The sequence below is a fragment of the Mercenaria mercenaria genome, chromosome 1 (assembly GCF_021730395.1).
Source record: "Mercenaria mercenaria strain notata chromosome 1, MADL_Memer_1, whole genome shotgun sequence".
NCBI lineage: Eukaryota > Metazoa > Mollusca > Bivalvia > Venerida > Veneridae > Mercenaria > Mercenaria mercenaria.
The window spans coordinates 88,829,503-88,841,387 of record NC_069361.1 but is presented as its reverse complement, the minus strand read 5'-3'; the positions used below and the strand labels follow the sequence as shown (position 1 = coordinate 88,841,387).

The 11,885-nt window shown below is 36.0% G+C and overlaps 1 protein-coding gene across 1 annotated transcript; it reads left to right on the top strand.

Annotated features, from left to right (window-relative positions):
• The first annotated feature begins 674 nt into the window (after nucleotides 1-674).
• On the top strand, nucleotides 675-9,093 carry LOC128546285 (sorbitol dehydrogenase-like). The gene is made up of 9 exons (XM_053516677.1): nucleotides 675-859; nucleotides 1,411-1,444; nucleotides 2,203-2,367; nucleotides 2,618-2,777; nucleotides 5,119-5,237; nucleotides 5,435-5,500; nucleotides 5,760-5,935; nucleotides 6,198-6,351; nucleotides 8,409-9,093. Exons 1-9 carry the CDS (start codon nucleotides 806-808, stop codon nucleotides 8,528-8,530), a joined length of 1,050 nt encoding a protein of 349 aa, XP_053372652.1. The 5' UTR covers nucleotides 675-805; the 3' UTR covers nucleotides 8,531-9,093.
• The last annotated feature ends 2,792 nt before the right edge of the window (nucleotides 9,094-11,885 follow it).

The following is an 11,885-nucleotide window of genomic DNA, read 5'->3' as shown; positions in this document are numbered from 1 at the left end:
TGGCTCCTCCACTTTGCCAAAAATACAAATAGGCGGTAGCAATTCGCCAACAAATCACGTAGATTATACAATAATAAAACATTCTTTTCAACAACATCCGAACGATGACTTTGAAATCTCTGACTTGTGTAAATTTGGGCGATAGACATTATGTCCACTTTCGGTTTAATTCAGTCCTATTTCACAACTTTCAAAAGTTCTCACGTTAAGAAATGTCTTCGCTCTGCAAATAGATCTGCATACATTAGAAGTTTAACCAATTCTGAGTGGAATAACATTGCCCGTTTTTTTTTTTTCTTTTTTTTTTTTTTTTTTTTTTTTAATAAGGACTTAAGTTTGTTACAGAAAGGAAAAAAATAAACTCTCCCTCTGTCTTTGATTACATTTCTCGTGTAATTCCGGTCATTAGCGCGGCCTCGGAAGTATCAGCGGCTCTTTTTTCTACTCACCCACATAAAGAGTGTGTCTATGTCCTTATCGTAGAGACACTCCGCGTATTTTATGTTTTCGTTTACGTTTACGTTTTTAGAATGACTTGGCAGTGGGGTAAAACTGGGCCATTTTGCACGCACCATTACCCGTACATCAATTAACACAGATTTACGCACATATAAACGCTTGGGCGAACTTGTCCAACAGTAGTTCAAGGCCAATGTTTAACCCTGTATAAATAACATATTTGTTGACAAAGTATAGATTTTTTTTTTGCACGTACGCTTAACTGAATAGCTCATTTAGGACTGAAAGGAAGAAAAGGGCATATATATATATATATTGTTTTGTTAACGTGTGATTGCTAACAAAGATGACAGACAAAAATTTGTCAGCCGTTCTTCATGGAAAGGAAGATCTTCAGTTGGTAAGAGAAAATGCATTGTTATTACATCTTCATTTAGTACTAGTCTTGATCATTATCAGCAATAATAAGTTAATATCATTTTAGTTCCTTAAAAATTGTTCTAAATTTAAACTACAGAATGTACATTCTGATAGACTTTTGGGGACGTATGTTGGAGGAAGTCCGCATGTGCCCTCCAGGCATTATTTCAGGCATGAGCTAGCACCTAGGTAAATCAGTGTACCTTCCAGAAGTCAGCTGGATGGCTTCCATATATAAAAGAATTCTACTCCCCTCCACAGCAGTGAGGTTGTCACAACAGCGGCGAGGGTGTTACCACATTTGTGCTTGTATAAAAAAAATAACTATTGTATTCAGTATGAAGTGTGCAGTTGACAAACTTGTATGTTTATGCATGGAGGTCCAACCAGGAAGTCATTAACTTTAACTGCATTTCAACACTTTTGTACTGTGTGCTCTGTCAAATTTATACATGCTAGACGTTTAATCTTTTCAAAATATTGTCCTATCATTCTTCAAAAGACACAGAGGAAAACTGCTTTGCTTTTTAGGAAGACATGAATATTCCAGAGCCTGGACCAGGGGGTAAGTACACATATAACGATTTTAGTTGTTAGTTATAAGCTTTCTTTCCTACAGCACTTTACATTTGAAAAAAAAAATCCAGTAGATACTTTTTACATGTACTTGTCCTATTGCATTTGTTCTCCGAATATAGGATAAGAAATCATTTGACATTTTCATATGTGAGAACAAAAATATAAAATGAAAATTTTACGTTAGAATAGAGGCAATCGTAGCCGAGTGTCTGTGGTCTCTGATTTCAAATATCTTTTTCCTCGGCGCTGCTGTGGTCGATTTATTTCATGTCAGTGATTGTGCCAAAATGAAACACCTATGCCAGAGAGGCACTTAGGGGTTTTTAGTCCAAAATTACACGTGAGAAGTTGCATATAACCTCTTAGTTTATAAGGCCAAGTTTAGTGGCTACATGACCGATGCTTAAATGATATAAATTAATAAATACATTATAACTGTAAAAAGAATATTGTACAAATAATTATTTGACCCTGCAGCTAGCGCTGAATGATCTTATATGAAAACCAAATCTTACATAGCTTACAATATGTTAGAAACAATCAATATAAAGAGAAGCGGCAAACTTTAATGTTCAGTTTTTTAGGAGAGTTGGATAACAATACATTTATCTGGATGGTTTCTATTCCGATTTTGTCATTGACAATGAAAACATGTTCAATAATATAATAGAAAAAAAGCTTGTATATATCACATAGCCACATTCCTGCTAACGAAGTCCATTTTCATCAGTTGTCTACTTACAGAGGTTCAGGTGAGAATGCAGCATGTAGGGATATGTGGCACAGATTTACATTTATACCAGACAGGGATGTTAGGAAGCAAAAGTGTTAAAGAACCCATGCCTATCGGTCATGAATCAGCCGGTGTCATCAGCAAGCTGGGGGAAGGTGTTAGTTCTGTTAAAGTTGGTAAGCATATTCTGTATGTACAATCCTGTTGAGGGTACATAGCACATAGTATGTCTGCGGAGGGTTTGTCATCGTTTTAATTTGATTCATACGAGACTATGAAAAACGTTTGTCTTGTAAAGTAAATGATGTTGCCGCCTTTAAAGTTGGTAAAATAGTCCTTGACTGAAATGTTTAAATATGACTTGTTATTCGAGATATGTCAACCATTTTTTTTTAAATTCAGATCTTTAAATGTTTGTAATTGTAGGTGATAGGGTAGCTCTGGAACCTGTATTTGGGTGTATGGCGTGTCAAGTCTGTAAGAAAGGGGACTACAATCTCTGCAAAGATGTGAAAGTATGTGGTGTACCACCGAAATGGGGAAGCATGACAAGATATTTTATACACAGAGCTGCTGATTGCTATAAGTATGTGGCAGGTTTTGATCAAATATTTTTATTCATTGTGACTATTTTTGTTTATAACCTTATTTTAGATTTCAATCTTTCAGGAGATAAAGCACCGACTCTGTGTTGGATATTATGTATATCTCAAAAGATATTTCTAGGATGTTGTAAATCAATAATGGTTTATACTCGAGTAAATTTTAAAATGCGATCATTGGTTATATTATATCCCTACTGACCGACAAGTCAAAAAGTGTTCAAGAAACCAGAAATAGATTTCATTTAGTTAATTGTAGTCCCGTACCGATGGAACACCGGAGGGGACTATAAGAATGCTGTTCGTCCGTCTGTCCGTCCGTAAATCTGGATCCTGCAATTACTCAAAAAGTATTCAAGTTAGGTCCATAAAACTTGGTTTGTGAATAGAGGGTTATATGTATATTATGCATGTACATAACTATGCTTGTAGGTCATAGGTCAAGGTCACTATTGAAGGTCAAGTAAAATTGTTTCCGTTCCATAACTTTTATATGCATTGATGAATTATCTTAGTGCTAGACACAAACGTTCCCCATGATGAGACAATGTGTTAACACATGATCTTTGCTTGTCGGTTAAAGGTCAAGGTCACTGTTTAACGTGAATTCTAACACGATTCGATTCGTTTTCCTGTTAAACAAAGAATGCTGAAAACTGTGAATTATTATGTATAGCCTACAACAATTCATTTTTCTGACGTCACAATTATTACGTCATAGCGTCAAATGGTATAGCGGACGCGCTGGAAAAGATGGTAAAGCGGACGCGCTGGAAATGAAACCAATTGAAAACGGGCAAATATTTAATGAACGTTGTCGACAAGGATGTACTTTAAAATCCTTGGTAACGTGTTAGAATCGAAATACAAATGTAATAGATCTCTATATCTCATTTAGTGATTTGCTCGTGATATGATTCCTTCGCATCTGAACGCTAAACAATGAATTGTCCTGCGACAAATCACTAGATTCTAAATGAGATATCTAGATCTATATTATTTCTTAAGTAAAAGTTTGTTTCCACTCCCATAACTTTTATGTGCATTAAAGGATTTTCTTACACTACAAGCAAATGTTCCTCGTGACCAGACAATGTGTCGCATACATGATCCATGCTTGATGGTCAAAGGTTAAGGTCACTATTGAAATTAAAGTAAAAATAGCTTTTAGTCCATTAGCTTCTAAATGCCTTCAAGCAGTTTTGGAAGGTGATTTATCTTCTCTATGTAACCGCGCAGAATTCAATCAGGAATAGACCGTCTCACAACTATTTCGTATCTATCCGCTGTACAGTGTAGTTCAATGCGGAATAATTTACCACCCATGACGTCATTATCGTTACAGACCGGAAAATTGGCCTACTCTGCCACCACTTTTGAGGCAGCCGTGGACTCGATCACAAACTTTCAAGTACCCATGCCCAGTTCAACATACTTTGAATATATTCCAATGGCGTAGTAATTTACTACGAATAAATGCATGCTCCCACATAGGGGGTTTGATATCACCAAAGTGCTGTATCATATTGATGATATGGTTAGCCGAATCAAATTCTACATGTAATTTGGGTTTCTAACTATCAAAGCGCTGTAAGCGCTTGTGCCATTTTTGGAATGGATTCTTTTCTGCACGTACTAACATAAATCACCCTCCATCAGTACTGTGCTATCAGTGTTTTGATTATATATACAAACACACCTGTTCCCCATAACCAGATTATGTGTTGCTTGTGTTTGCTTATAAGAGGTCAAAGTTACCATTGAAAGTCAAGTATTAAGTCTACTCAATAACTTATAACTGCATCGAAGGTTTTTTTTATCACTACACAGAAATGTTCCCCATGATTATATTATTTACCTTGATCTATGACCCATGGTTGTCGGTCAAAGGTCAAGGTCACTATTGAAGATCAGATAAAATTGTTTCCGCTCCATAACTTTATAAATGTGCATTGATGGATTATCTTAGTACAGCACACAAATGTTCCGCATGATGAGATAATGACGCGACACATGATCTATGCTTGTAGGTCAATGTCAGTATTGAAATTGAAATTCAAGTAAAAAAGTTCTTGTTTTTAGCTCCTAAATGCCTTGAAGCATTTTAGTCCTAGCGCTGTTGCCAACAACCACAAGGGACGAACACTAACAAGGGTTTTCCTTCGGTAGAGGACTTCTATATTGCCACTGCAATACTCGACCACTTGTTTTTCAAGTTTTGGCATTATCCCAACAAAACATGTTGAAGTTAAGGCCGGTCGTATAGGATAATCTATGGACCAACACTTTATAGAAAGGTCATGTAAGAATAGATATTAATTCCAGGCTACCAGATCACGTGACTACTGAAGAAGGTGCCTTGATGGAACCACTTACTATTGCTATCCATTCCTGTCGCCGTGCTGGCGTGTGTCTTGGTAGCAAAGTCCTTGTTCTTGGTGACGGTAAGTGTATAAAGGTATTGCATATCAGCAATACATGAAATTATTGATTTCAAATTTTCTTTCAGTTGAAATGTGCTGATAAAGAAGCATATATATTCTTGTAATATTTTAAGAAATTAAATGATTAAGAGACCAAACTGCATGAAATTTTGTGTTTAATATCCACTGATAGGCGTGAATGACCTTGTATTTTGCAGGACCAATAAGTATAATGGTTGTACTGGCAGCCAAAGCAAGTGGTGCCACAAAGATCTGTGTTACAGGTAAACACTAAATATGAGATATGCATTTATTATTAAACTAAATATAGTTATATCATTGACGGATGATGTTCAAATATAACAGCAGTGCAAAATATACATACTTACAAGTAGAAATTATAACTTATCATTTGATTGGTTTATGTATTAACAATAATACATTAAAATACAAACTGTTTTTGACATATTACTTCGTCTGCTAGATTTATATCGAGGATGTTACATGTACTTGAACTGAATTCATATTACATTTACTCTAAAGGTAAGCATGATAACCGCCTAAATGTAGCTAAACAAGTTGGAGCACATTTCTGTGTTAATGTTGCATCAAAGGAACCGAAGGAGGCGGCAGACATGGTGACCAACGCTTTGGGAGAGATGTATGACTGTTCTATAGATTGTATTGGTGCAGAAATTAGTATTCATACCGCTTTTCTAGTAAGTATTTTTGAAAAGGGATAAAATTGCTCCAACTAATTCTATAAGTATCAGTAAGTAAAACCACAAAGCTTATTAGTTTATTAAAATTTAAAGGTGTGTGTAAAGTTTACACTTAATTATAATTGATCGTGATGAAATGGCGATTGAAAAACGGCAAGGAAATGTTCTGTCTGGTATTATTGCTAACGGTAAATTGTTAACGCTTCATATATTTAATTTATTAAACAAAACTGAATGTATTGTATTCTCGCATTTTAAGGCAACACGTAGTGGGGGAAATGTGGTCCTTGCCGGACTTAGACAAAACACCATTACCATTCCCATCCTTGCCGCTGTCGGAAGAGAAGTTGACATCCGTGGAGTAATGGTTAATGCACACTGTTACCCTATCGCACTTGATATGGTTGCTTCAGGTTTCTCATTTTTTTCTCATTTGTGCTTACAATGTTGGTTTAAAGTAATGAACTCGTAATGACAATCCGTCATTTCCGCGCGATTATGTATCCTCCGTATACGATTTCGGCATCCTTCGGCCATAATAGAAACATTATTCATGGCTACCGGAGAATGCCGAAATACCGTTTACGGGGAATACGAAAACGGACGGAAGATACGGTGTTTACGGTTCCTCTAATGGCATATTGGTTATCAACGTTACCTAACTGTTCTTTCAATGGATTAGTTCAGGTAAATCATGACGTAGCGGTTCTCATTTTTTCCCATTCATGCTTGCAGTGTAGCCTTCAGGTAAGCCGCAGGGCGTCTGTAAAGTTTGCTTACTATCTAGTCGTACAATGTGGGCAGAGCTCAATTCATTGTCATTTAAACGGAACCGTGCTTACAGTAGTAGCTCAGGTAAGAAGGCCTTCGTGGCCGAGTGGTTAAGGTCGTTGACTTCAAACCACTTGCCCCGCACCGATGTGGGTTCGAACATCGCAAGGGGCGTTAAATTTTTCATGTGAGGAAGCAATCCATCTATCTTACGGAAGGTTGGTGGTTCTACCCAGATGCCTGCCTGTGATGAAATAACGCACGGAGTGGTACTTAGGATCTTCCTCCACCATCAGAAGCTGGAAAATCGCCATATGATCTGTAATTGTGGCGATATGACGTCAAACTCAGCAAAAAAAAAAAAAACAAAACAAGAGAAGCTTCAGGTAAGTCATGGGATAGAGAATACACATTGCGACATAATCACGCATACATTTTAAGTAAGGATAAGACAATTAAGAATAGAGATGGTCTTGACCGTTCGACGTAAAGGGGAATACTAAATTGCCTTAGTAAACTGCTTAATTGCCTTTACAGTCTAATTTCTTTTTTCATTATTATACCATATGAAGTATTTTGTCATGTGCATACATGTTTAAAAGTTCAAAATGAGAGATCGTGTTTGCAACCTGTAAAACCATGAAGTTTTCAAATACAAAATGAAAATCTGGAAGAAAAATATTGAAATTATTTCTCGTTGACCACATCTTCCTTGTGACAAGTTTAATGCATGAAATGCAAATATGCAAGTTACTAATTCATTTGATAACGAGATTATTTCACCGAACCGTGTGAAATTTCTCCGACTGAATGATTTTCCAAATAGTTTGCATTGAAAACATGCGGCTTACAGTTAAGCACATTCATTCTATGAATTATAAATGTAATAATATCAACTATCTTTCGGCACATATCACTCAATTATTTCAGATATAGTATAAATAAATACTATACATAGATATACTTGCCATTAGAATGAACTGTGCACAGACGCATTTTCATCCATTTTAAAACTCACAGGAGCTCATTTATGTCACACTTTTATGTTTGTTTCCCGTATCATTTAAGTCAAATAAGATTGTTTCAATAAATAATATTTTGTACATCAGTTTGATGATGGAATTTACTATAGCAACATAAGGAATGTAAATACCTGCACGCCATGTTTTGATATTGACCATTTCTTTGCATTTGAGGCTGGCTGTTTTGACATATCTATGTACAGAGTAGCAAAGACTTTTGCAATAGCTACATACTAAGGCAGTTTGTGTATGACGTGCATAGGTTAAAGTGTGTTTCAGTCTTCACGTTTACTTTGAACAGACCCGAATAGAAAGTTACTCAACCGTGATGTATATCTTATACATGTATTTACAATTTTGATTTCTCTATTCTAATTAATCCAGTGTCACATACTTCTAAAGTTACTTATAAAATGACAAAATCATCAACTAAATGCGGCTTTTGGTTGGTTGGGTGGATGGATTTGTAACTTCCGACGCCTCCTTTTTAGTGAAGGATGTCTTCGTTTCCTTTGTAATTAGAAAGAAATTCTTCTGGACCTTTTCTTGTGGTCAAAATTCTGTAGGCTCATTTTTAAAAATTTAAGGAGGACAAATGTTTGCTAAAGCTATTTAGCATAATTACACTTGTATTTTACGATGTTAAGTTCTTTACTTAGATCTATTCTAATTTTCAGGTCAAGTAAACATAAAACCACTGGTATCGCATGTATTCCCTTTAGAAAAGGTTAATGAGGCATTCGAAAAGGCAGCGACAAAAGATTGCATGAAAGTGATGATCAAGTGTTCCAAGAACTAATCATCATTCATATTCATGACTAAATGATAGATCGATATAGATATATATTACAAAGTTGCTTAACTTCAAGTTTTAAATCGCCACTATGTAGATTACTATAACTTTGGGCAAGATCAGTTAAACTAGAATGTATTTATCATATCACAAATTGTTCTTTTGACAAGTTTCTATCGTCAGCATATACGGAGGAAAAGATGACACTGCGGTACTGGCATGATTACGTCGTAACTTTCTATTGACATAGAAAAATGAAAAAAAATCACCGAGTGAACAACATAATATTATGCAATATGAAAATGTAATTTATGGTGTTCATGGGTGAAATATATTTCGAACTTACATGTAAAACAAACAAATGTGATTTTAACGGTTTGAACAATATTATACCAAATTCACCTGCGAAACGTCACGTGCATTGTGTCATGACGATATATTGTCAAAGAGTTCTATGAAGTTTTCAGATTTCTTGTACAATTTATATTTGTGGTGCGTATATCTTTATGTTCCTGTAGTATTTATATGCATATCCGTATATTTACTTAAATATAGCTTGCAAAGAAGTTTCCACAACTCATATTCTTTCACATTCAAGTGTAGTTCCTTACCAGTGAAAAATAAAAATGATATTTTCACTGTTTTGAAACAGTGGAAATATCAATTTTATTTCACTGATATATTCCACATAAAATAAAATCTTTTAACCCTGTATGAACTCATAACCTTACTTAAAAAACGTGTTGTTTCTAAAACATATGCACAATGTGCATACTGCTTTCATGTGAGTGTAAATGATTATTTAAAAACTAAGACAACGTCCGTGATATAGGCACTGCCACGTCACAAGTTCTCTTAATACAAAACCCAACAGCAGCGTTTGTAAAGATGCGTTCACACAAAAATGGTAAAACATCAAACGAGGACAAAGCAAACAAATGGGAAACACCGCTTGGAAAAAGTGATCGACAGACCACTGGTGGCAGGTGAAACAGGTTAAATGCGCCAGTAACAACACATTTTCACAGGAGAGCGTAAAGGCCAAATTTTCATGTAAATATTATATTTAAAAGAAAACAGCATAATGAACCATACACTCAATGATTTTGCCGAAAACATAGCAACAAAGGGTACACCATTAAGGATTAGAGGAAACTGTACAGACGACAGATATAACAGATGTTACTGGTAAAAAAATGAGAATTGTGATAAAACTAAAGTGGACAAGTGTAGCGTCCATCTGTAAAGTCATGCGGTGTGTCTTAAAACAGCATTTTAGTAAAACGTTTTATAGTTCTACAAAATAATTTGGAAAGTTGAAATGACCAGACTTTTACGGGGTAAACAACGTGTTGAAATGTACCTGATAGCAGAAGCGGTGTAAGGTCACTAAATATTTTTGAAAAATCTTAAGTATGACGAAGTGTTTGCATAAGGATTCCCCGCTAGCTTTGTCGCGTTCACTGACGTTCGCAACATTACCTTTTCGACAGGGGGACCCGAGGGCTGGCAAGGGATCACCAGTGCATTCATGACAAAGCCTTGTCCAGGGGTCAAATGGGCCATAGGCCCCCTCAAGCCACTGTGTTTTAGCAATCATTGAGTTATTATGATGCATTTCTAATGACCCATTGTGTTCGTTTTAAAACTGCAATATAGGCTTATTTTAGGAAATGAGAAATTGATTGTAGAATTAACAGATAAACAACTTTGAAAATGACATGTAGGCTGTCCCTAATTCCGGTACAATCGGGGAGCCTTTCATCCCTACGGATATATGCACAGTTTCAATAGGAAGAAACTATTTTCTCGAATTCACACAGTATAGTTGTTTCAAGCAGGGATAAAACCCGCCCTTTATACCTGGATTCTTGCCGAATAATATACAATGGATGTATGGGTAAAACTTTTATTAATCTTTACATTTAGTCAAAAGAACCAAAATATGCGATGCGTTCCATACTACTACCAACAAACATTTTTGCAACATATCGTAAATTGAGTTTGTCAGTGTCTTCTTTGTGACAGCTCAAGAGAATTAGATTGTTAAGTCTCTGTTGCGTCATGGTTGAACGCAAAATATGTTTTCAATCAACGCAGCGCTGAAAAAGATCTTTCTTCAGTTGCAGTTGTCACAGGAACAGTTAAATACAATTTCAAAAGCTGGACAACACATGACATAAACGAATTTCCACCTGAAACCATTAGCAGAACGTCGCATATAGTTCTGATACTTGTTATGCACTTGACATCAGAGGAACCTTTGAAAACGAAGTTGAGCTTCAAGCTTTTGCATGTCAATGTCAATTCCGTAATTTGTCTTAACAGACTCCAGAATACCTGTAAATGTCCCGTTTGCTGCATTTATTAACAACTGCTCAACATCCTGCATTGTATTCAGTTCGTTACTTTGCAAGCGCTTCTGGACCTGGCCTTTTACAGTTTCAACTGATTCAATATACTGTTGCCTGTAATAATCCCTAGTGTTATCAAAACGCACGCTTTCAATTCCTTGGTCTAATCGTTTAGGAACACGTTTGTATCTCGGCAGTTTCGGGGGCTCTATTAAGGACGCAGACTCTGACACAACCTGGTCATAAAACGTATCAAAGGCGACGTCAGTGCGGTGTCGATCGCAAAATGAGACAACAACTTGAAGTCTAGCATCAACATCGCTGACACAACAGTCTTTGTACTGCAAAGATGTTGATATACCACTTGCTGCTATTTTCGCGTTACATGTGGTCTCGCGGTATTTGATTTTTGCGAGAACAACAATGTGCAGCGCTCTCTACAGTAAACACATTTGACCTACTTTACAAGCTGATTACGTTTCACACCCTATTTTTTGTAAACGTAGGTCAATTATTTTTAAATGCCCTCGTCGATCATTTGACTAAGTAAAATCGGTAATGAATTGTGTGTTGTCCATATACTAGACGGAATTACACTTCCACTGTGTTAATTTTACATTGCAATAATTTTTAATGTCTTACTCACGAAATTTATTTTGAAAATTTAGGGGTCCTATACATTTTACACTTTCACAGGAAGCGCCATTCTGTACATAGAGCGTGATGTCACACATTCCGTCTAAGTGCGACAGTATGAAAGCGCTACCGTAGTGTACACAATGCAGGAAGCGCTTTTCAAGTCGGATGCCGTACCGCGAAATTAGAATTAACTCCCTTGGCGAAAGTGAAAGCCACATGCACCGGACACCTGATGGGTTTAAAAGTAAACAAGGACTAGAAAAATGATTTTCTACTTAAGTAACAGTGGAAAAGAAAAGGTTTACAAAGTAAATAGGAAATAATAGCAACATAATATTGTTTTTCTTTCCTTTATTCATTTATTCCCT